The 21,206-nt window shown below is 42.9% G+C and overlaps 1 protein-coding gene, 1 long non-coding RNA gene and 1 other non-coding gene across 3 annotated transcripts; all 3 read right to left on the minus strand.

Annotated features, from left to right (window-relative positions):
- Nucleotides 1-4,246: 4,246 nt before the first annotated feature.
- LOC142963355 (U6 spliceosomal RNA) lies at nucleotides 4,247-4,352 on the minus strand. Its single transcript, XR_012957450.1, has one exon. It is a non-coding gene; the product is annotated as a U6 spliceosomal RNA (small nuclear RNA).
- A 6,643-nt stretch (nucleotides 4,353-10,995) lies between these two features.
- On the minus strand, nucleotides 10,996-13,169 carry LOC142963151 (uncharacterized). Its single transcript, XR_012957391.1, has 2 exons — nucleotides 12,788-13,169; nucleotides 10,996-12,707 (listed from the first exon to the last, which is right to left on the minus strand). It is a non-coding gene; the product is annotated as an uncharacterized LOC142963151 (long non-coding RNA).
- Nucleotides 13,170-19,120: 5,951 nt separating this feature from the next.
- On the minus strand, nucleotides 19,121-20,827 carry mplkip (M-phase specific PLK1 interacting protein). The gene is made up of 2 exons (XM_076103697.1): nucleotides 20,382-20,827; nucleotides 19,121-19,724 (listed from the first exon to the last, which is right to left on the minus strand). Exons 1-2 carry the CDS (start codon nucleotides 20,724-20,726, stop codon nucleotides 19,620-19,622), a joined length of 450 nt encoding a protein of 149 aa, XP_075959812.1. The 5' UTR covers nucleotides 20,727-20,827; the 3' UTR covers nucleotides 19,121-19,619.
- Nucleotides 20,828-21,206: the final 379 nt, after the last annotated feature.

The following is a 21,206-nucleotide window of genomic DNA, read 5'->3' on the forward strand; positions in this document are numbered from 1 at the left end:
CAGGCTGAATTGGAGCTTGCCTGGAAATGCAGGCTTAGTGGCCACCAGCTTCTTCACTTTGGCCTGCATTTCCACCACAGACAGAGAACACCGCCCAGAGACGAAGGCTGCAAGAGCATGACCAAGAGTCCTAGAATAAAAAAAAGTGACACACAACATGTGAAATGTGACCAATACTAACATGTCTTTGGAAAGGTTGTGCATGTTGAGCCATCTGCAAATTCAAACACATACTTGGATGAACTCTTGGCCCCACGACTTGCAGCCGAGACAGAGGCGGCGGCGGTGCTGAAGCTGCTGCTGCTGGTGGAGGCGGCGGCAGCAGCACTCGCACTCTGTCTGTCTCTCTGTTTCACATAGTGGACGGCGTTCTCCATCTGCGTGCCTGGAGTTGGCGCCTTCCTCCGGAGGTAGTTGACAAATCTGTGCGGATGAGACAGACTCTGATTAATTCAGGGCTTTTTTACATGTTCGTGACTACGACACAGATTTATTAGGGTCCCTACCGGATTTGTTTACGGTCCTCGGACTCGTACAGGCCCTGCAGGGTCTCAAATTTGAAGTCCCCGAAGCCAACAAGCGCCTGTCCCTCCTGGCCGGGCTGGAGGGACTTCACCAGCGCCTCCTCAAACACCCGGTGAAACCTGACTGCCTCCGCAAAGTCAGGGTAGGCGGAGGAGTAGCGGGTGAAGGCGTCCTATGAGCATGCAAAGAAATGTTGTAACTGCTGTCAGGCTGCCTGTTGCGTCAATCAAGCTCAAATACTGTACCTTGTTGGCCATCAGGGGGGACTGAGACCCTGTCCTCTCTCGCTCCTTCTGGTGGGAGGCGACCAGGTTGACCGAGTAGCCCACGTCGTTCTCCAGCAGCCAGTGGAAGGTCTGGCCCTGGTACCGGCCAAACTGGACCTTCCACCGGCTCAGCGCGAGCGTGGCGTTGCTGCTGTCGCCACCCTCGGAGACGACGTGGGCCCGCGCCTCGGCATCCACCTCCCCCGCTGGTTTGGCCCTGTAGCCGGCCGGCCGGGGGCGGAGGGCTTGGGCCTCGGCAGAGGCCTTGAGGAGGAGGGTCCCGTTAGGGGCCTTCCTAAACGTAGGATGTTCCATCTAAACAGAGGAGATAAATAGGAGTACAGTTTCATCTAATTCAACACACACTGTGGACATCACAATATTCTGAGAGAGTTCAATAGACTTACATCGTTTGCTCTTGGAAAAAGCAGGTTGAATCTATAAAAATGCAACAGAGGAGAGGACGACAGTCAGTAGCACTGGTGTGCTCAGCAGTTTGTCATAAATAAAAGAATATTCCATCACATCATAAGAGATAAAGCAATCACACAGTAACTTGTACAACAACACGTGTTACTGGACAGAAAAGGAATCGATGCAGATGTTTGATTGTTCAATTACACATGTATAAGTGACTGCTTTATACTCTACATAATCAAGTCCCATGAACAGATGCAGATGATGTCCAGATGCTGTGTACTGTGTGTGGATGAGTGGATGGACAGACTAAAACTGCACTTTACACAACATGTCAAGGTGAAAATTAACACTGTGGGCGCTTTGAAAACCACGGCGGCCATGATGTTAGCTGAAGTCGTTAATGACGTTTCTTAAAAAATAATAAACGGTTAGCAAAGTACGCCGAATAGCTGGCTGACACGAGAGGGTAATACACAGTGCATATAATAACTCGTTTTGTAAAGGATATAAATTGACACGGGGAAAAGCTTAAATCCGCGGTGATACTGCTAGCTTACATTGTAATACACTTTCTTATTTTTACAAGGTATCGTTATAAAGTCACCGCCGCTAAACAAGTGAGACCACTGTGAGTCCAAAACATTTTACAAACATTTCCATACATATTGCATTAAAAATGAGTGAATGAAACGTCAAACTTACTGTTTTCGTCCACGAAATATCTCCGGATATTCTCCGCTTCGGCTGAGGGGGCGTAGCAGAGAGAAATCGGGACAAATCCGGCTCTCCTATTGGTTTGCCACAAGTCTGATTCTCAAAATTGGGACAAATGCGGCCATCCCATTGGCCGGCACTTTCCCGACTTGACACAAGTCGGGACAGTTGGGACAAACAGCGCACGACGATTGGAGGGGGCGGGACATCGCGGATGAAGCCCATTGTCTTAGAAATTGGCACAAGTTGGCACAATTGGGACAGAGAAGAAGGAGAGTTCACAGTAATTGAAAGATATGAATGAGGGATCAATACGTGACTGAGAGGTTTGAGCTGTTGATCAATAACGATCATGTTTCCTCTCAATAGAGAACAATGGACTGATGAGATCTGGACTAAATCTAAACTGTGAACATTCAGGATGATCACATATAATCAATAACATGATGACGTCACTAACAGAGAGTAATGGCGTCACCGATAAAGACTAACGGGATGTTTGGAGCATCAAAGTAAAACTAAATAAATAAATCAGTCCTCGTGATCGTGATCATTTTCACATTATTAAGTCAGCGGAAATCTCAACGAAAACACTTCCGGTGACGTCCTTCAAAATACAAGTTGGTGTGAAAATAACCCGTTTGTGTTCTTTTACTATAATTGTTGAAAGTGCAGTAAAACATGTAACAGAAATGTTCTATCATGTCTCGAATGAGTTTGTTAGTGTCAATAAAAGTACAAACTAAAATAGTGACTGACTATCAGTGATACCTGTTGATGAACTGGACTTCATAGACGAAGGTCCAGTACACACTGGAGGGTTTTTAATGGGTTATTGATATATAGTCTCCAGATGAAGATACGTTAAGTGCAAAACATGACCGTATTGTGGCCCATGACTAAAGCATGAATAGAAATAAAAGGTGGATTTAGAAATCAATTCTTTTATTTCTAAATCTTCAGACATTTTTCAATGAACATGAATGTTTTTATTGAACATAAGTAATCACTTGGTCTAAAATGCAGCAATAACAGATCATTTAATGACGTGTGTTCATGAACGTGTCATCAGGTGAACTCTGCTGATCTTCTCTGACCTCCAGGTCCCGGTCCACCAGACCAGCAGGTCCTGGTCCACTGAGAGCCCCTCAGCATCTGGAGTGCCTGGGTGGAGTTGACGGAGCTGTAGAAGAAGAACACGACTCTTCATCTGAAGAAGAAGAAGAAGAAGAAGAAGAAGAAGAAGAAGAAGAAGAAGAAGAAGAAGAAGAGACTTTCATCACTGTTCCTGCTTCGCCTGACCTCTCTTTACGTCTCACTCACAATCCTGTGCCCAATAAAAATACTTTTACTTTGAAGAGTGTCACCGGAAGTCCACTATCTTAATGCATTATCGTCACTAATTAAAATCTAACTTCTAACTGATAGTGAGCGTGTGCAACAGAACTGCACTCAGAAACTGTTGAATTATAGAAATACTGCTGCTTAACTGGACTAAACTTCATCATTAATATCAACTGTGAGAACTTTTCTGAACCAGACGGAGCTGCTCTTGAATTGGGCGAATACAAAATCAACCGAAGAACAAACATTTGTGATAATAATCACACATTGTGTCACAGTTTAGACTGTTTATTGTGGAGAACTCACAGACTGTCTTCGTAGAGGTTTATCGGCTCTAACGTTTACAACACACGTTTACAGCAACAGGAGTCTTTTCAGTTCAATTACTGGACGTTTCTCAAAGAAACTCAGCAGGTTTCTCGTCCACATTCCAGGAAACAGATACGTTAAAACAAGACGTTTCCACAACGAGGTTTAGTGGAAAACAGAGAGTTTCTCTCTCAGTGTTCGGCTCTTCTTCACAGCTTCAACGGGAGATTTTAAACTGACGGTTTCACACTAAACATTACACGTAACAACATATTTGATTTAATATCTGAACCGATGAGAAGAAGTTTGTTTAAAGTTAACGAGGAGAATCAGAGATCTCACACTGGACCGTCATCCTCACGTTAATCATCGGTAACGTCACTTTTAATGGACACAAAGTCTCCTCGAGACAAATAAAGACAACTGACGTGTTTGTAGAAAACATTCAACACGAGAAGTGAGAAAATAACGAGGTGAAGTCTGAGAGCAGAAATGTCAAAGTTTAATGTCTGAGGACAGACAGGTCTTCAGAGTGAAGGAGCTCCGCTCTGCTGCTGCAGTACCAACTGATGCAGTACTGACAGCGGCCATGGTGGCGCTGTTTCACACGCTGTTTCACACCAAATATGAAAAGAATCATAAAAATATTCATAAAAAATCATATTTTCAGCAATAAGGAACGCTTCACGAATTTGCGTGTCATCCTTGCGCAGGGGCCATGCTAATCTTCTCTGTATCGTTCCAATTTTAGTATATGTGCTATCGAAATAACACAGCTAACCAATGGTCCTGGGAGGTACTTATAGGTCCAGACCCGGGTAGACCCTCTCTAAGGGTAGCAGAGCATGTGGGGCATGTGAGGGAGCCAAAACCTGGTTAGAATGTCTCTATCTGGGCAGAAAACACAAGTATGAAGAGGTCTGGGTGCTGCGCTGTGAACCTTGAACCATTCACCGGCTCCAGAATCTGGTCTGAAACAGTCTGACCCACTTCAGGTCCCGTCTGTCCTGCTGAGGTACCCACGAGGCCGATGGGAAATTTATTCAGCGAGCACTGACGTCAGTCGGACAGGATTGGTGAGCTGCAGGCGAGAGGACAAAAGGATCTACTCACAGCTCCGCCTGCATTCCTCCCAGATGCACTTTGACCCACACTAACCCACAGCTGGGGGACACAAAGAGAGCAGGATAGAGAGAGACGGGGGAGGACACACAGAGACACAGAGAGAGACGGGGGAGGACACACAGAGAGAGAGAGAGACGGGGAGGGGGGAGGACACACAGAGACACACAGGCTGCAACACGTGACCGGCTCTTTCACTCGGCTCCTGAACGAAGGACTCGTGGAGCTGCTGAAGGTTTCTGGCTGACTCGGACACTCCGGAGCAGAAGGACTGAGGACGGAGACGGTCTGAGGATCCACAACGAGACACGAGCCTGAGACCAGAAGCTGTGAGGGAGGAGAGACGAACCAGGAGGAAACAACACAGAGTCCACATCTGGAGCTTTATGTCTTCATCATGTTGTTCTGCTGCAGATAAACTCTTCAGGACTTTATATGAAGAACCCTGAACCTCTTTATGTTCAGTCTGTGTTCTAAACTCAACCAGCTTCACATGATCGGGACTGAAGGGGACAAGAGGGACATGTAGTCCACCTCATTCAGACTCATTCTAGAGTCCACATGTGTGTGTTTAACAAGCAGGACTGTTTTTATTCCACTGAATAAACTCTGTTCTTTATTTTCACATTATGTGGTTTCTTCCTGCTTCCTGTTTTCATTCAAAACAATGTCGGTGCAGTTTCACAAACTCACCAGCAGGTGTCGCTCTATGACCGGTCTATGGAGTGAGGGGCGCTGTAGTCTGACTGCAGAACATAGAGGGAAACACACAAAGTACTGCATGAAACATGAGTCACAACTAATTTGTTTTGACCTTGAAAAACATGAATTCCATTTTTTTTTAATAGTGAGTTTAGACAAAAAAATGTGGCATGCAACAAACACAACAATCTTTTGTTATTTTAATGAAAACGTAACTTTTAGACCCTTTATTACCTATGGTCTATAAAACATTCTTAAAAATCCAATGCAGTTTCACAAACTCACCAGCAGGTGTCTCCCTTTGACCGGTCTATGGAGTGAGGGGCGCTGTTGTCGCTGTGGTCTGACTGCAGAACATGATAGTGCGGCAGATTAAGTCAATATTCCATAAGAATCTTTCACTTGGTGATACAAGCACCAAATTTGGCATGAATAATGCCTAGGATCTACTCTTTCAGAAAAGCCCGGTATCCACCTGAAAATCCAAGATGGCGGCCATTTTTCAAGATGGCCGTCGCCGAAAATGTGAATAAAGGTTTTTCAGTGTAGATCTTGAATGGCTATTTCAATAATCTAGACATCAAAATGTATGTATTTTGACACGAGAAATTCAATGGTGCCAATAAAAATTCAATATGGCCGCTATTTTTCAAGATGGCGGCCATTTATTACTCAAAATTCACACTTTTTGTCGTTCCTTGATCAGAGATTAGGTTTCAGCTGGATGAAGTAGTAGTCCAAGTTCCAAGTTATCTTTTTGATCCAAATTCAAATGTTTTGATTGATCTATATGAGGTGACATTCTGTTTATAAAAGAGTGATGTCAAAGCACAACCAGGGCACACTGGTGACATCATTGCTGTGAGACTCAGCATGGGGTTCAGTGTTGGCTAAGTAGTGTACTTGCTGTAGTTGTAGTCTACTAACTGTAGTTCTAGTATAGTTTAGTGTCCCAAATGCTATCTAATTAGCCCTGTGTATACACCAGCTAGTAGTTTAGTTAGTTGTAGTGTAGTAGTTAGATAGCCGTACCTGAATTGACAGGATGTGCCAGCGCGGGATAGCCGAGCCAAGGGTAATAGGGCTTTAGTTACCCGGATGGTGTACAGACTTAAATGGCACTGGATGAACGATCGGGCTAGGTGTAGAGCATCTTGATGTTTGAACCTAGTTGTATCCCATACCTGAATGTGCGTAGGTATTTTATACAGTTGGGTGGTAAAAGGATAGCCCCTCGGCCCGAACCGTCACACAAAAATGTCCACTTCTAATCCACTGAGTTGTGCGCCAAAAACTGACTGGTCAAAATGTTGTCTGTGTCAGACAGTTAAAAAGGAAGAGTTGAAATCTCCTCCAACTAATTATGCATGTAGTCCTGAAACCGATGGTTATTCTATGATTGCCGCAAATGTACCACTCTTTCAAGCAATTAACCAACTGCCAATCAGGTTGGTTGGCAGTCGGAAGTGGTATTGAAGAAACGCTGAGAAAGAACAAAGCCAAATATTACCGAAGCTGTCGTCTGATGTTCAGCAACAACAAGCTTGAGCGTGCAAGAAAAAGGGCAGCTGAAAATCAGAATGACCCTTGTGAGGGGCACTCAAAAATGCGACGGACTTCCCTTGAAGTCCAGCAGTGTTTTCTGTGCGAAACGTTTGAACCTGAGTCTGAGCTAAGACAGGCCATGACAATGCAGCTGAATGACAGACTCAATGAATGTGCTCGGCTCCTCAATGATGGCAGACTTCTAGCTATATTGAGTGGAGGGGATGTAGTGGCACAGGAGTTGAAGTACCATTGCTCCTGCTTAGCAGCCCTGTACAACAGAGATAGGGCAGATACAGGCTTATTCAGCAAAGTATAGCAGGACAGACATCGTGTTTGATGTCTACTTGAATTCCAGTCTGAAGGCTGAAACAAGGTCAAAATGAGGCAGAGGAGGTAGATGCAGAGTGACAGACAAAACAAAAGTACTACCTAATTGGAGAAGCTTTCTGCGAGATAATGACAACAAGACTGAGCTTTTTGAGTTTCTGGCCGACAAAATCGTGACATTGTGTCTGGAAAATGTTGTGATTGTGACCAAAGGGGAACATATTCTTTGTAACAAACCCGACAGTCTGGAAGGCTTAAGTCCTTGCAACCATGAAGAGGCTGACAGCAGAATCTTCCTGCATGCCCTACACGCAACAGATCAAATCTGTATTGATCAAGGCCTGTGTTACCGACATACTTGTTCTTGCAGTCAGTGTTTTTGAGACTCTCCAGGATGCGGGCTTAGAACAACTGTGGATTGAATTTGGTCAAGGTCAGTCCATCAGGTGGTTACCTGTTCATGACATGATGGAGCATATAGGCCCTGGAAAATCCTGTGGCATCCTTTTCTTTCACACCTTCACTGGCTGTGATGTCGTATCAGCCTTTCGTGGTAAAGGCAAAACGACTGCATGGCAAACCTGGGAAGTGTGCCCTGTAGTGTCTCATGTCTTCCAGAAGCTCAGTCAATACCCACCAGTTACAGATGATGCACATTTCAGCGTGATTGAGAAGTTTGTCATAACAATGTACGACAAGAACAGCACTGCTGATGGGGTTGTGATGAGGCAAGACTTGACCTATTTGCTCGGAAGCAGAGGTCCTATGATGCCATTCCACCTACAAGGTCATCCCTTGCGCAGCACGTGAAGCGTGCTACTTACCAACCTGCCTGTATCTGGGGCCAAGCAACTGCATGTCAAATGCATACAGAGAGCCCTGCCAACTGGGGATGGCGCAAAGAAGGTGAAATTTGGCAAGTAGTGTGGACGACACTTCCGCCAATTGCTCAGAGCTGTCAACAACTGACAAAATGTGGGTGCAAGACTGAATGTCGTGGAAGATGCAAATGCTATCGCTTTGGCCTAAAGTGCACACATCTGTGTGCCTGCAAATGCGATGAGAACAATTCGTAATCCTGACATTCAACTGTACATCCACTTCCACACATTGATTTTATTTGGATTTGTATACAGAGCATTTTTTTGTTTTGTTTTATGGCACAATCAGATATCGGGTCAAATTCAGCACCGATCAACACTATTTCTGTAATTAATTGGCTTATATCTCAACAATTGTTGACAATTTGGATTTACTAAGTGCAGAATTGGATTTCTCGTACTCAGAACCCCATATTTTGATGCCAAGATCATCAACATTGGATTATCCAATCCCAATCCAGGTCAAAAATCGCATATAATGGCATTTGCTGGCGGTCATCTTGGAAAATGGCGGCCACATTGTTTTTCCATCGTGGATACCGGGCTTTTTTGAAAATATAGGTCTTGAAGATACTTTGTGTGAAATTTGATGCTTGTATCACCAAGTGAAAGATTGTTTCACTAATCTGCTGCACTATGAAGGGAAACAACCAACATACTGTATGAAACATGAGTCAACAACAACAACATCAACAACTGGATTTATTTATGTACATTTTAATGTCCTTGATGTGAATTGTTGTATCGTTTAACAATAATTCAGCCACGAAATATGTCGTTGTATTGTATGCTGGGAAATCCCCAAACCATAGTCCGTTAAGAAACCTAACAACTTATATTTGTTTTGCTTTTACAGTAAAAAATTCTTACCACAAAAGCATGAATTTGGATTTTCTTGAATCAGGAGTTTAGATTAAAACATTTGGCATACAATAAACACACAACAGAGCTCTTATTTTAAACATATCGCAACTTTAAGGATCCGCCATTACCGCTGTTACCTACAACCTAAATCTAAATACACAGCGGAGGGAAAGCGAGCGACAATGCATGTCAACACAGAATACAAGTTGTAGTTGCACCAAAGTAAAGTGACCATTCAGGACATTACCGTGGTTTCTGGGCGGCCTGAGCTGAGCCTCTGGAGTCCACTTCCACCATGACGTCATCAGGGCACGTTGGTGGCTCCACTCATCAGAGCAGACAGTCCAACAATTTACACGGCCCGATCAATTCATTTAACAACTGCCAATCATCATGATGCCGGGAAGTAGTTTCCTTCAGTAGTAAACACACTCTTATTAATGAATACAGATATTTGCAGCATATAATCTGTTGATTTAACCTCTGAATGTGAAAAAATACACATTGACCAACATCAATGTAAATGCCATAAATACAGCAGTATTCATGTGTTATTAGTTTATTTAATGTTTACCTTCAGGCAACTTTCACCTGCTACTACTACTAATAATAATAATAACCAGTGGCGGCTGGTCAATAGAGGGCGCTATAGGGCGCCGCCCCACCTTGAGCCACAACAAATAAAATAATGTGTGTATGTTTTATATTATAGTGAATATTATTATATGATATATATATTATTATATTATTATATGATATATATATTATTATATTATACAGAAAATTATTATATGATATATATATATATATATTATTATATTATACTGAATTGCCTGTGAGGGTGACACAAATAAGATGTCCTGACGTGTTTGTCAAAGTGTTATTTACTGCTTTTTTCATGTTGGAATAAAGGTTAAATATTTAACTGCAAAGTAGTAATGCGTGTTTGATACCTTCATTTTTTTTGCATTAAATCATACTGGGATGTTTGCTGAAATTGATTGGATGTGGCACAGCCCTACCTAGAACATTTTCCACCAGCCGCCACTGATAATAACAATAATAATAATAATAATAATAATAATAATACAGCTGAGGCCGCGACATCAGAGTCGGCTGCTTTCTTTCAGGTGTGAAACTGAGACTCTTGATACAAATACTGAATGAGTAGTATAACGGGACAGTTTAAGAAAATGACACCACATCGTATTTCTTTTCTCACAGGAGAGAGGACAGACCTGGAGGAGGACAGATGTGAAACATTACATTAACATTCATACAAACAAAAGTCTACCTACTAAGTTACTGTAGTTACTCTTTACTATTAAATCACTATTAACTGTTTTATTTGCTGACCATCCCCACTGTTTTGTACCTTTTTAACATCTTTACCTTGAAGCTCTACTTTGCCGTTGGCGGGGATCGAGCCGCTGACCTTCTGCATCCCACCAGAAGCACAGGAGCAGAACCCCCCACAGAGAAGAATGAACTTTAAATGTCAAACTTTAAAGTAACTCTCTAAAGTTATAACGTTACACTATTTATCACTTTGTGTGAACCAGCTAACACACACACATATATATATATATATATATATATATATATATATAACAAGAAGCTCCCAGAACATCGTAATGAGAGCAGGGTCCATTCTGTCTGTACGTTCATGAAACATAAGAGTGTTTACTGCTGGAACACGCATGTGCAGGAACAGACTCTGAACGTTAGCATGTTAGCTTGTAGCATTAGCCTGTAGCGTACTGCAACATGGACCCACAGTAAACATAAGCATGTGTCTTTAGGTTCTGTCGCTGTAGCTCAATCTTATAAAATTAGTTTTTAGGACATTTCACATGTAAAAGACACGACAGAAAGTAAGTTTAAATGAGGAGGAAGTGAGTAAAACAAAGCATTGTTGTTTGGCATACAGCAACATACAAACAATATACAGTATTGTACTGTGTAGATAGATAGATAGATAGATGGATACTTTATTCATCCTGCAAGGGGAAATTTGTTTGTTACAGCAGCAAAAAATATACTAAAGCAATTAAAGTAAGTATAAAGTATAAACATGCACAATATATACAATAAAAATAGCAGAGTCAAAATATTAAATGTAAAAAATGCACAGTATATACAATGAAATAGTATGGTACTATTAACTAAGCTAAAATAAACAGTAGGGCAAAGATTAACCACAGCAAACAAACAACAGTGTAGCAGTGTTATATGTTATATGTATGTCTAGTGCAGGGGTCGGCTCCGGAACCGCATGTGGCTCTACAGCCCCTCTGTTGCGGCTCCCTGAGTCTACATCCACACTAATACGTTTTAACAAACTAAAACGATCTCCGTCCACACGGCGTTTCAGCATCGTTTTAGAAATGATCTCCGTCCAGACTAAAACGCCTGAAAACGAATATCACGTGACTATTCACGTACACTGGGCAGTTCGAGGTGGAACAAAGACCGCGGCGTGCCTCGGTGGAGAGGGAGGACAGCCAGGACCTGGTGACTCTGTTAACCAGCTGGCCCAAAGCCTGTACGGGAGGAGGCTGGTTGACAGTTACACCCGGATATGGGAGTACACAGGTAACTGCTGAGGAGGGAGAGAAACTCAGAAAGCTGCCCGTATGTTGGACTGTGTTCATAATTTTGTTTTATGTTCTGTGCTGCCACAGGGGAGTTCATAGGGGTGAACTAACTGTTCTCCCAGACCGGCCGGGTGCTGCAGGAGCTACCAGACAAGCCCGACGTCCAGGAGGTGGAGGACGACGATGATGGACGACGACTTCGTGGAGAAGGAGGACGGCATCAATGAGGGCTTTCTGGAATTCCTATTTGAGTTCCTGTCAGACACCTCACAGCCCCGACAGCCTGCGAAGTCCGAGCCGGCCGACCTCCAGGATGCCACTGAGCAGGTACGTGATCATTTCACCTTTCTACAAAAATGAAACTAAGTTAAGGGGCTCTTCTCAGGGTTCATACACATTTTGACCAATGGATTTCCATGACTTTTCCATGACTTTAAACCAAATTTCCATGACCAAACATTTTGTGAAATCTCGGTGTATACATGAAAAAGTGAGAAAATGTAGTATTTAAACCAACAATGAGAATTCCAAAGCATACAGTATACCTTAAATGACACAAACGAATGAGAGACAATAGTTTGATTAAGAATAAACATTTATAAATATACTCTGGTTGACAGGCATTCATAACACTGACACATCAATAAGAGCTTTAGTAGGTAGTAGCATCCAGCTAGTGCACATATTGCTTTCCCTTTTGTAGTGCACATTTTTCATTGAACCCTGTTACTGTATGGCTTAATATTAACTTCCACTGTTACTGCAAAGCTGTTAGAATTGTAGCCTATCTTCTATTTGCAATTAATATGCATTCAATCCAGTTCAATTGTTTAAATGAAAATTATAATCTACTCTGGCTAAGGTAACTTATCAAGAGTAAAATAATAGCTGTGATTTATACACACCTCTGCATTAGCAACCTGCTGAAATGAAGGTACAGGCACCTTAACCTTCTCATTACTTCAGGGTTCTTGAGAGCAACGTGGGACTGTTGGGACTGTTAGTACACTGGCTGTGGTCATTACAGTGAACAGTGTCTGTCAGTGTGATGAGAGGGCACGTGAGCCCTTGTTGCTGTAGTTCATCTCCTTGGAGCAGAGGCTGCATTTAGCATAGCCTGCCTTATCAATGTATTTAAAATACTGTGACAGCGGGAAGCTGTACTCACGTCTGTTTAGACCTCCACCTTTATCCAGGCCCAGCTCCACTCACAGCTCAGCCCTGCATCAAGCTGCGCTACAGACAGCCTCCTCTCCCTGAAGCTCTTTGACCTCATCATCTCATCAGTATCTGGGCCTCATGTTGCGTGGTCATAGAAGTTATCCTGACCACGAAATCATCCTCATTCTACTTTGAGTTAAAACAAACAACCTGCAACCAGATGCGCCGGTGTTCGGGTTTAAAGTTAATGAGTGACCGCGTGAACTGAACCGGAACACGGGGGGGGCTGCATGTTTCATCACGTTACGTTTTTTCCTCCTAAATCGCGATAATGATGAACGTTAACAGTCGACAAAGTTCCGCATGCAGTGGACGTTAACTTAACCCAGCAAGTCTGAACGGTAATGGAACATAACGTAACTTAAACTTTAACGGAGGGAAATGAAGACGCTGTACACATCTGAGCGCTGATTGGCCAAGACTCGACACGTCAAAGATGTTCTATTGCGAAGATCACGACATCACCTTTTCTCCTCGTCTCACTCCAATCTGAGAAACGCTGGCTGGCAACTCAGCGTAAATGAAAATATGAATATAACACATTTCCATGACTTTTCCAAAACTTTTGGGATTTTATTTTTTTCAAGCACTTTTCCAGGCCTGGAAATAACCTTTTTTAAATTCCATGACTTTTCCAGGTTTTCCATGTACGAACCCTGTCTTCTGACTTCCTGTTTCTCTGCAGCTGTCTCCACAGTCTGACAGCCTGACGTCAGCAGACTGGTGGAGGCCATCTGCATCCTGCTGTGCAGGATCCATCCCCAGAGCTGCACACTGGGAAGAGCTCGGATCAGCCGTTGGTCTCTGATTCTCAGGAGCTACTTCACCATCAGAAACAGCGTGCTGGGAAATCCAACTCTCCAAGCCAAGCTGCATCTCTTTGAGATCAACGCTCACACAGTGGTGAGTATCCAGACTAAACTAAGAAGCCCTTTACAGCGTTTAACAGTTGTGTTTTCAAGGTGCTTGGATTTTACACTTAAAATCCTGTATTAACTCTAGGTTCAACTGGAGGAAGGAGACCCAGGAGGGTTACGTCATCCAGGCCGATGTGCCATCCACCAGCGCTCTCTGGTGCCACCAGACCCCATGCCGTCCGCCTGAGAGAGGCCACAACGGCTTCCCCTAGACCAGCCCCTACCAGGCGTCTCTGACCAGCTGCTGCTGGTCCCACCGCTGAGGCTGAACCTGCCGCCGCTGCTGATGCCAGTGCTGCGCCTCCACAGTGGGCCCGCTCCTCAATTGCCAAAGACGACCCTGTGGAAGCGCCAAAAGCTGGAGAAAATGCGGTGGGAGACAGAGAGACGGGGTCAGGAGGTAGTGAGGGGGGGAAGGGTCACCAGCATTGAGAGGGAGTAGAGAGAGACAAGGAACGCCCGGGCCAGAGACGAGAGGGCCAAATAACCCACCATGGCCCAGCAGACCTTTGAGAAGGGCATGACTTTGCACGGCCTCCGGAGGAGGAGACGGAAGGTCAAAAAGATGGTTCAGGGAGACGTGGCTCTACAGATCCCTGTGAAAAAAAAAAAAAAAAAAAAAAAAAAAGAAGACACAATAAATATAAAAATATTGTGTGATGTATGTGTATAAAGTGGGATGTGTGTACATAGTAGGGGTGGGGGAAAAATCGATACAGCATAGTATCGCGATATTTTGCGTGGCGATATTGTATCGATACACGGACGCCAAGAATCGATATTTTATTATATAAACTATAAAAAAAATAAAAAATTAAAAAATTACTAGAAAAATCAAATCAATTGCTTTTTCAGTCCACTAGATGGTGCTGAGTTGTTTTCTGGTGAGGTCAGCAAAGGTCCCGGGTCAGCATGATTGGTAGGAAGTTGGTCAAAACAAAGATGGAGACATCTGGCCTCACAACGGGCGTTAAATCTGCCAACAGTAGCCAGGCTCATGGGGAGAGTGCAGCGCATAACTGTCTCTCTGCCCTCGACGTCCACGCATCGCAAGTTATACTGAGTTATATAACTCTTATATCCTACTTGTATAAGTTATAGTTCATACACTGAGTCCACACGTTTGCATTCAGTTAAGTTGGACTATGTAGTAATACAAACAGTTCAGTTTGTCAGGTTCATGCAACATTTATGACATTGTTGGTCAGTCTGTCTGCTTGACAATCCTATTTTGCTGAAATAAAAATGATTGAAGTGAGATGAACAGACTGAAAACTTTATCTTATTAGATAAAACATGTTGACACAGTTTTCCTTTGGGGACATAATTTGAAGTTGAAAAAAGTAATAAATCGCAATATAGGCCTATGTTATCGCAATACTCAGAATATCACAGTATCGTGATAATATCGTATCGCGGGACCTCTGGTGATTCCCACCCCTAGTACATAGTGTAATGTGTACACAGTTTGTGTAATAAATATTTGGACACTTTAAGAAAATCTCCAGCCTCATTGACTTCCATGAATTTAAACTAGTGCTGGGCAACGCTTAAAATTTTTAATCGCGATTAATCGCATGATTTTTTTGCGATTATGCGCAAAGTTCAATAATGAATTCAAAGTAGTGTATTGCGCACTTTTATTTTAAAAGTACTGCTATATGAACAAAAGTGCAATAACATTTGGTTTGCAAACACTTTAAACAAATCAGGTGATTTTTAACAGCAGTATTCTCTTTACACAGTAGCAGTTATAATACAGTTATAATGATTCTGATAATAGATATTCAGCCGGTGTTCACAACTTTATCTTCATGTGTGTAATAGATGCAATTTGAAATATACTTCTTGAAAACTACAAACCTATCTACGTCATGTTTTTTATGTTTGTTAAATTCTCAGTAGCGATAACTAAATTATATGCTTATTATATGCTGGTTCAGGTTGATAGTTAGGCCTGGCTCAGGTTTATAGTTAGGGCTGGTTCAGGTTGATAGTTAGGGTTGGCTCAGGTTTATAGTTAGGGCTGGTTCAGGTTGATAGTTAGGGCTGGCTCAGGTTTATAGTTAGGGCTGGCTCAGGTTTATAGTTAGAGCTGGCTCAGGTTTATAGTTAGGGCTGGTTCAGGTTTATAGTTAGGGCTGGCTCAGGTTTATAGTTAGGGCTGGTTCAGGTTGATAGTTAGGGCTGGCTCAGGTTGATAGTTAGGGCTGGTTCAGGTTGATAGTTAGGGCTGGTTCAGGTTGATAGTTAGGGCTGGCTCAGGTTTATAGTTAGGGCTGGTTCAGGTTGATAGTTAGGGCTGGCTCAGGTTTATAGTTAGGGCTGGTTCAGGTTGATAGTTAGGGCTGGCTCAGGTTGATAGTTACGGCTGGTTCAGGTTTATAGTTAGGGCTGGCTCAGGTTTATAGTTAGAGCTGGCTCAGGTTTATAGTTAGGGCTGGCTCAGGTTTATAGTTAGGGCTGGTTCAGGTTTATAGTTAGGGCTGGTTCAGGTTCAAAGTTAGGGCTGGCTCAGGTTCAAAGTTAGGTCTAGCCCTACAGCCCTATAGGCCTATAGGCCTATAGGGCTATAGCCCTACAGCCCTATAGAGTTAGACTGCTGAAGGGTTTCCTGGGATACACCAAGCTCCTGTCTTTGTGCTTCCTCTCCTCACAGGTTTCTATGGATCGTGGTCTTACCTCGACCATGGTAGCGCCTCCTGCCGTGACCTTGCTGACACCCACTGATACTATTATGAACTTCTCCCTGGGATAGAGATCCCTCCTCTGTTTTCTCTGAGTTTTCCTTCTTTCCCCCCTCATTAAAGTAGTTATTTTTGGGGGTTTTCCTGTTCCGATGTGAGGGTCCTGGGACAGAGGAGGTTGTATGTTGTACAGATAGTAAAGCCCTCTGAGACAAATACAAATAAATTGTAATATAACCGAAATATTTAATGTCTAAATGATAAATAAATGTATCTCTGTAATGTAATGGTACTATTTTATTAACATGCAGAGTGGAGTGATCAGGTGTGTGATGTCAGACGAGGGCGTGTCTGTTGACGGACCACACCGGTTGGATTTAGCAAAAAGAACACTGTGCAGCCAAAATGCACACGTGTTCGTAATTCAGCTTGCAAATGTGCTTCATACAGTATTCCAGCTACTTCAAATTCAAAATCAATACACTTTACCAGGTTGATGCGGTCTCTCCCTCGTGGCCAGTCTTCAGAAGACGTTGATCGTCGGACACTTTCGCCTAAGCTTCCTATTTCTACCTATGCAGATTTTTATTAAAACGGCTCTGCTCACCCTTTGTTCGTGCGCACTCCGAAAGTGTCCACCGATCCACGTTCCTTCAGCCTTCTCCGAGTCCAGTTGAGAAATCACGTTGGGGTCACCAAATTGTTATGTTCAAAATTTCTCAAACAAAAGGCAAAGGAGAAAGCCCCCCTTCTTGTTCAGAGGAGAAGAGGCAGCCCCCCTGCTCTCTTTCTTCCATCAGCAAGCAGGGCGGAATCAGCTGGTTGAAGTTTAAATCAAAAGGAATTTAATATACTAACGAAAGCAAATGCAGTTACAAACTGAATTACACTATCAATAGTAATATTTCATGAAATAGAGGCCCCATCCGCACCACACGACAGACTGGTGTGTCCGCCTCATGGTCCAGATGAGGTCTGATTATCTCCGGGGATTCACAGTTTCTTTGTCTCTCCAAAGTCTCTGAAATGTCTCATATTACACATTCCTTAGCCCATCGATCAGCTCAGTGATTGGCTGAACCCTTCGGACTTCAGTCGGCCACTTCCTTGACCAATTCCTCCCCCTTCTTGAAGGCTGTGCTCAGAAACTCTTCAGCTCTGATTTGTATTACTTTATGGCGGTGTCATAAATTCTCTGGTTTCTCTCACAGTGCACAACAAATTCAGTAACTCTCCCTTTAGTTTAAACCTTCTACAAGTAAACATATTGTAACACATAATATCCATCGCTAGGAGCGCTTTAAAACTTAAATTCCTCACAATAGTCCGCAGTCCGCACGAGTTGTATGAATCCAGTCAGTCACAGTCTCAGTGTTATGCTAATGTTAGCTAATAAAGTTAGCCAAAGATACAACGGTCTCCTAAACTTATTTTACACATAACTACAATCTTCATATTTAAGTCTCTATGACAGCCAACTTTTCATTTCATTTTCCAGTGTGGAAGTTCAAATAGAAACTCTTTGATTTCATACGAGGTTGGACAAAGTTGTTCTGATCAAGTATAAACTGAACCTTTGTCCTGACTCCGATATTCATACTGGAGTCATGTGACTCTAAAGACTGTCACATAGTAAATCATAAGAATGAAAAACAATAAGGAAGAACTGGTCATGAACTAAATGCCATTAGTCCATTTTTATTATATGCTGGAAGATGAAGAGTCTACCAGGTTTTTATAAATATAAATTAAAATGTTTTAATTTGAAGAAGTTGCTATAAAATGTCCAGAGTCTTTAAACCATGATGAATGGTGTATCTCTTCCTTCCTCTCAGCTAGAAGCACTCTGATGTGTGTGGGAGTGGTTAGGGTTAGTGAAGTGAATCATCTGATGTTATTTTCTCTCATCAGCATTTAAAACAGAGGTCGGTGTAAACCCTATTAAGTTTGTGCTGGTTTGTCATTAAGCGTCTAACCCCATAGGGGTAGAACCCTATTATGTTTGTTATTATTAAGGGTCTAACCGCATAGCCTTATTAGAACTATATTACTTCACGGCACATCATCGAAAATCCTAAATAAACTCCAGTACATCCAGAACTCTGCTGCTCGCCTGCTCACCCACTCCCGCGACCACATCACCCCTGTTCTCCAGAACCTCCACTGGCTCCCCGTCCCACAACGGATCAAATACAAAATCCTTCTCCTCACTCATGAAGCCCTCCATAATCAGGCCCCCTCCTACCTCACCGACCTGCTCCACCACCACACTCCATCCCGTCGGCTCCTCTCTCTTCCACTCAGGACCAAGCACCGGACATGGGGTGACAGAGCCTTCTCCATATCTGCCCCCTCCCTCTGGAACTCTCTCCCCAAACACATCCAAGACTGCACTGACCTTTCCATGTTCAAATCCCAAATCAAAACCCACCTTTTCAAAACTGCTTTTAATATGTGACCATTATTGTGTATTTTATGTTTTTAGTGTATTGCTTTTATATATATATGATGATTTTAATGTAAAGTGTCTTTGAGTACTATGAAAAGCTCTATATAAATAAAATGTATTATTATTATTATTATTTATTAGTGCCTTAATACAATTCCTGTGAGCTGTAACGAGTTAGAAACGTGAAACTCAATACCTGGAAATGATGTGAAAGTATTTCCCAATAATTATTAGTCAAACTGACCACATGGTGGCGCTTTTATTAACGTCCAAAAACACAAGACACAAAAGTTGCAGGATAAGAGAACCTGAAACCACAAATCCACCACTAGCGGGACTACAAATTAAAATCAGAACCTAAATCATGAACAGATTTTTTGATCAATACAAAACTCAGGATATAATAATGTTGAACCACTCAACAGATCAAATCTGTCCATAAATCAGTGACAGTTTGTCCAAACTTCACCAAACCTGCTGGATATTTTTAGTGAAGCTGTTGAAACATGTCCTCCAACACCTCGACAGGTGACTGGAGGGACTTTTGAGTGTGAATGACTGACAGGATGCAGACATGTGATGATGAAACAAGCCTGTGATTGGTCTCTTTTCTTCTTTAGAAACCAGCTGAAGTGTATTATTGTTCTTGTTGTTTCCTGTCGGATTGTCTGTCTGTAGCTGCTATGTTGCTTCCTGTTGTAGTTTAGTGTCTCTTGTTGTCTTCTTTCAGGACATCTGTCTGTCTGAATGAGCGTCTGCAGCCGGCTGAAGGGCTTCCCAAGGATCCTGAAGCATCGACGGACTGAAATATTTCTCCACTGAAGATTCACCCTGAAAACAAAGACACATTTATTATTATAATCATCATAATGATCAATTTCTCTCAGAGTCTCTCAAGTAAAGTCCTGCTAGCTAACAGCTAACGCTAACTAACACAGGTTATGATTCAATTCAATTCAATTTATTTTTGTATAGCCCAAAATCACAAATTACAAATTTGCCTCAGAGGGCTTTACAACATTTGACATCCTCTTGTCCCGGAACCCTCACATCGGAACAGGAAAAACTCCCCCAAAAAACCCCTTCAACTGGGAGAAAAGAGGAAGAAACCTGTGGGAGAGCAACAGAGGAGGGATCCCTCTCCCAGGATGGACAGAAGTGCAATAGATGTCATGTGTAGAAGATGCCTTCAAGCTCTACTCAGTATACATGAGTATTGGGCAAAAGTTAACTATAATATTCAAATAGTAGATAGAGAACTATAGTGTTCAAATGTAGTCGTGTAAAATTTAGTTTTAAGTGAGAGACTTAAATAAATCCAGTTGTTTAAAGGAGACGATACAAAACGGTGTAGTTTAAGTTCTGATCTTTAACCTCTCAGTATATATAACGTTATATATATATGTCTTACTTACACATCGAGGATTTTCACAACTTTTAAATAAAACACGTGCTTCGGTTCTCTCATTAAATCACATGAAACTTTACCCGGACGTTGTGAGCTGAGGGACTGAAGGACTGAGCCCACCGGAAACCACCTCTGGGCCGCCTCTGTCCTCCGAACCCCCGGGGTCCACTACCGAACCCGGATGGAGAGTCTCCAAACCCCCGGGGTCCACTACCGAACCCGGATGGAGAACCGTCCCTGTATCCTCGGTTAAAACCCGTCGACTGGACCGGATAGTCCGGGGAGTAAGCGGGTCCGCCCCGCGCAGACCCTCCGTAGGGGGAGCGAGCCCCAGGGAAGCCCCAGCAGGAGGCCGGGGAGGGGTACCGTTCAGTCGGCCGCGGAGCTCCGGGACTCCGCTGAGGTCTGACCGGCGCTCGGTACATCGGAGCGGCTAGAAAATAACAAAGACACTGTAGAGAGAGAGAGAGAGAGAGAGAGAGAGAGAGACTGGAGGAACACAACAAAACACGGTGACGGAACCGGAAACATAGACGGATCCACTTCCGGTCATGCAGGCTGCAGCGCCGCCCATCGGCCACCAGGGTCATTGCTGAGAACTGAGAGGTAATTTTATTTAATTGTACTGTTATTAAAACAAAACATAAGCAAACAAACGGAACATAATCAGGTATTACGTTCAAAAGAAATAAATGAACAGCTTTAAGACCGTGAAATAAAAAGTAAGAGTGTGTCACTTGTTGTTAGTACCAGGACCAGGTCTCCAGACTATCAGGACTGACAAGCATTCTCACACACATTCACACAGACGTTAATTAATAATAATATTACAGAAGTTATACCAACACACTTTCCATATAGATCAAGTCTAGCCTCCTCTATGATTTACAGAGAATTATAAAAAC

The sequence above is a fragment of the Anarhichas minor genome, unplaced genomic scaffold (genome assembly GCF_050575085.1).
Source record: "Anarhichas minor isolate MPS153535 unplaced genomic scaffold, ASM5057508v1 ptg000028l, whole genome shotgun sequence".
Lineage (NCBI taxonomy): Eukaryota > Metazoa > Chordata > Actinopteri > Perciformes > Anarhichadidae > Anarhichas > Anarhichas minor.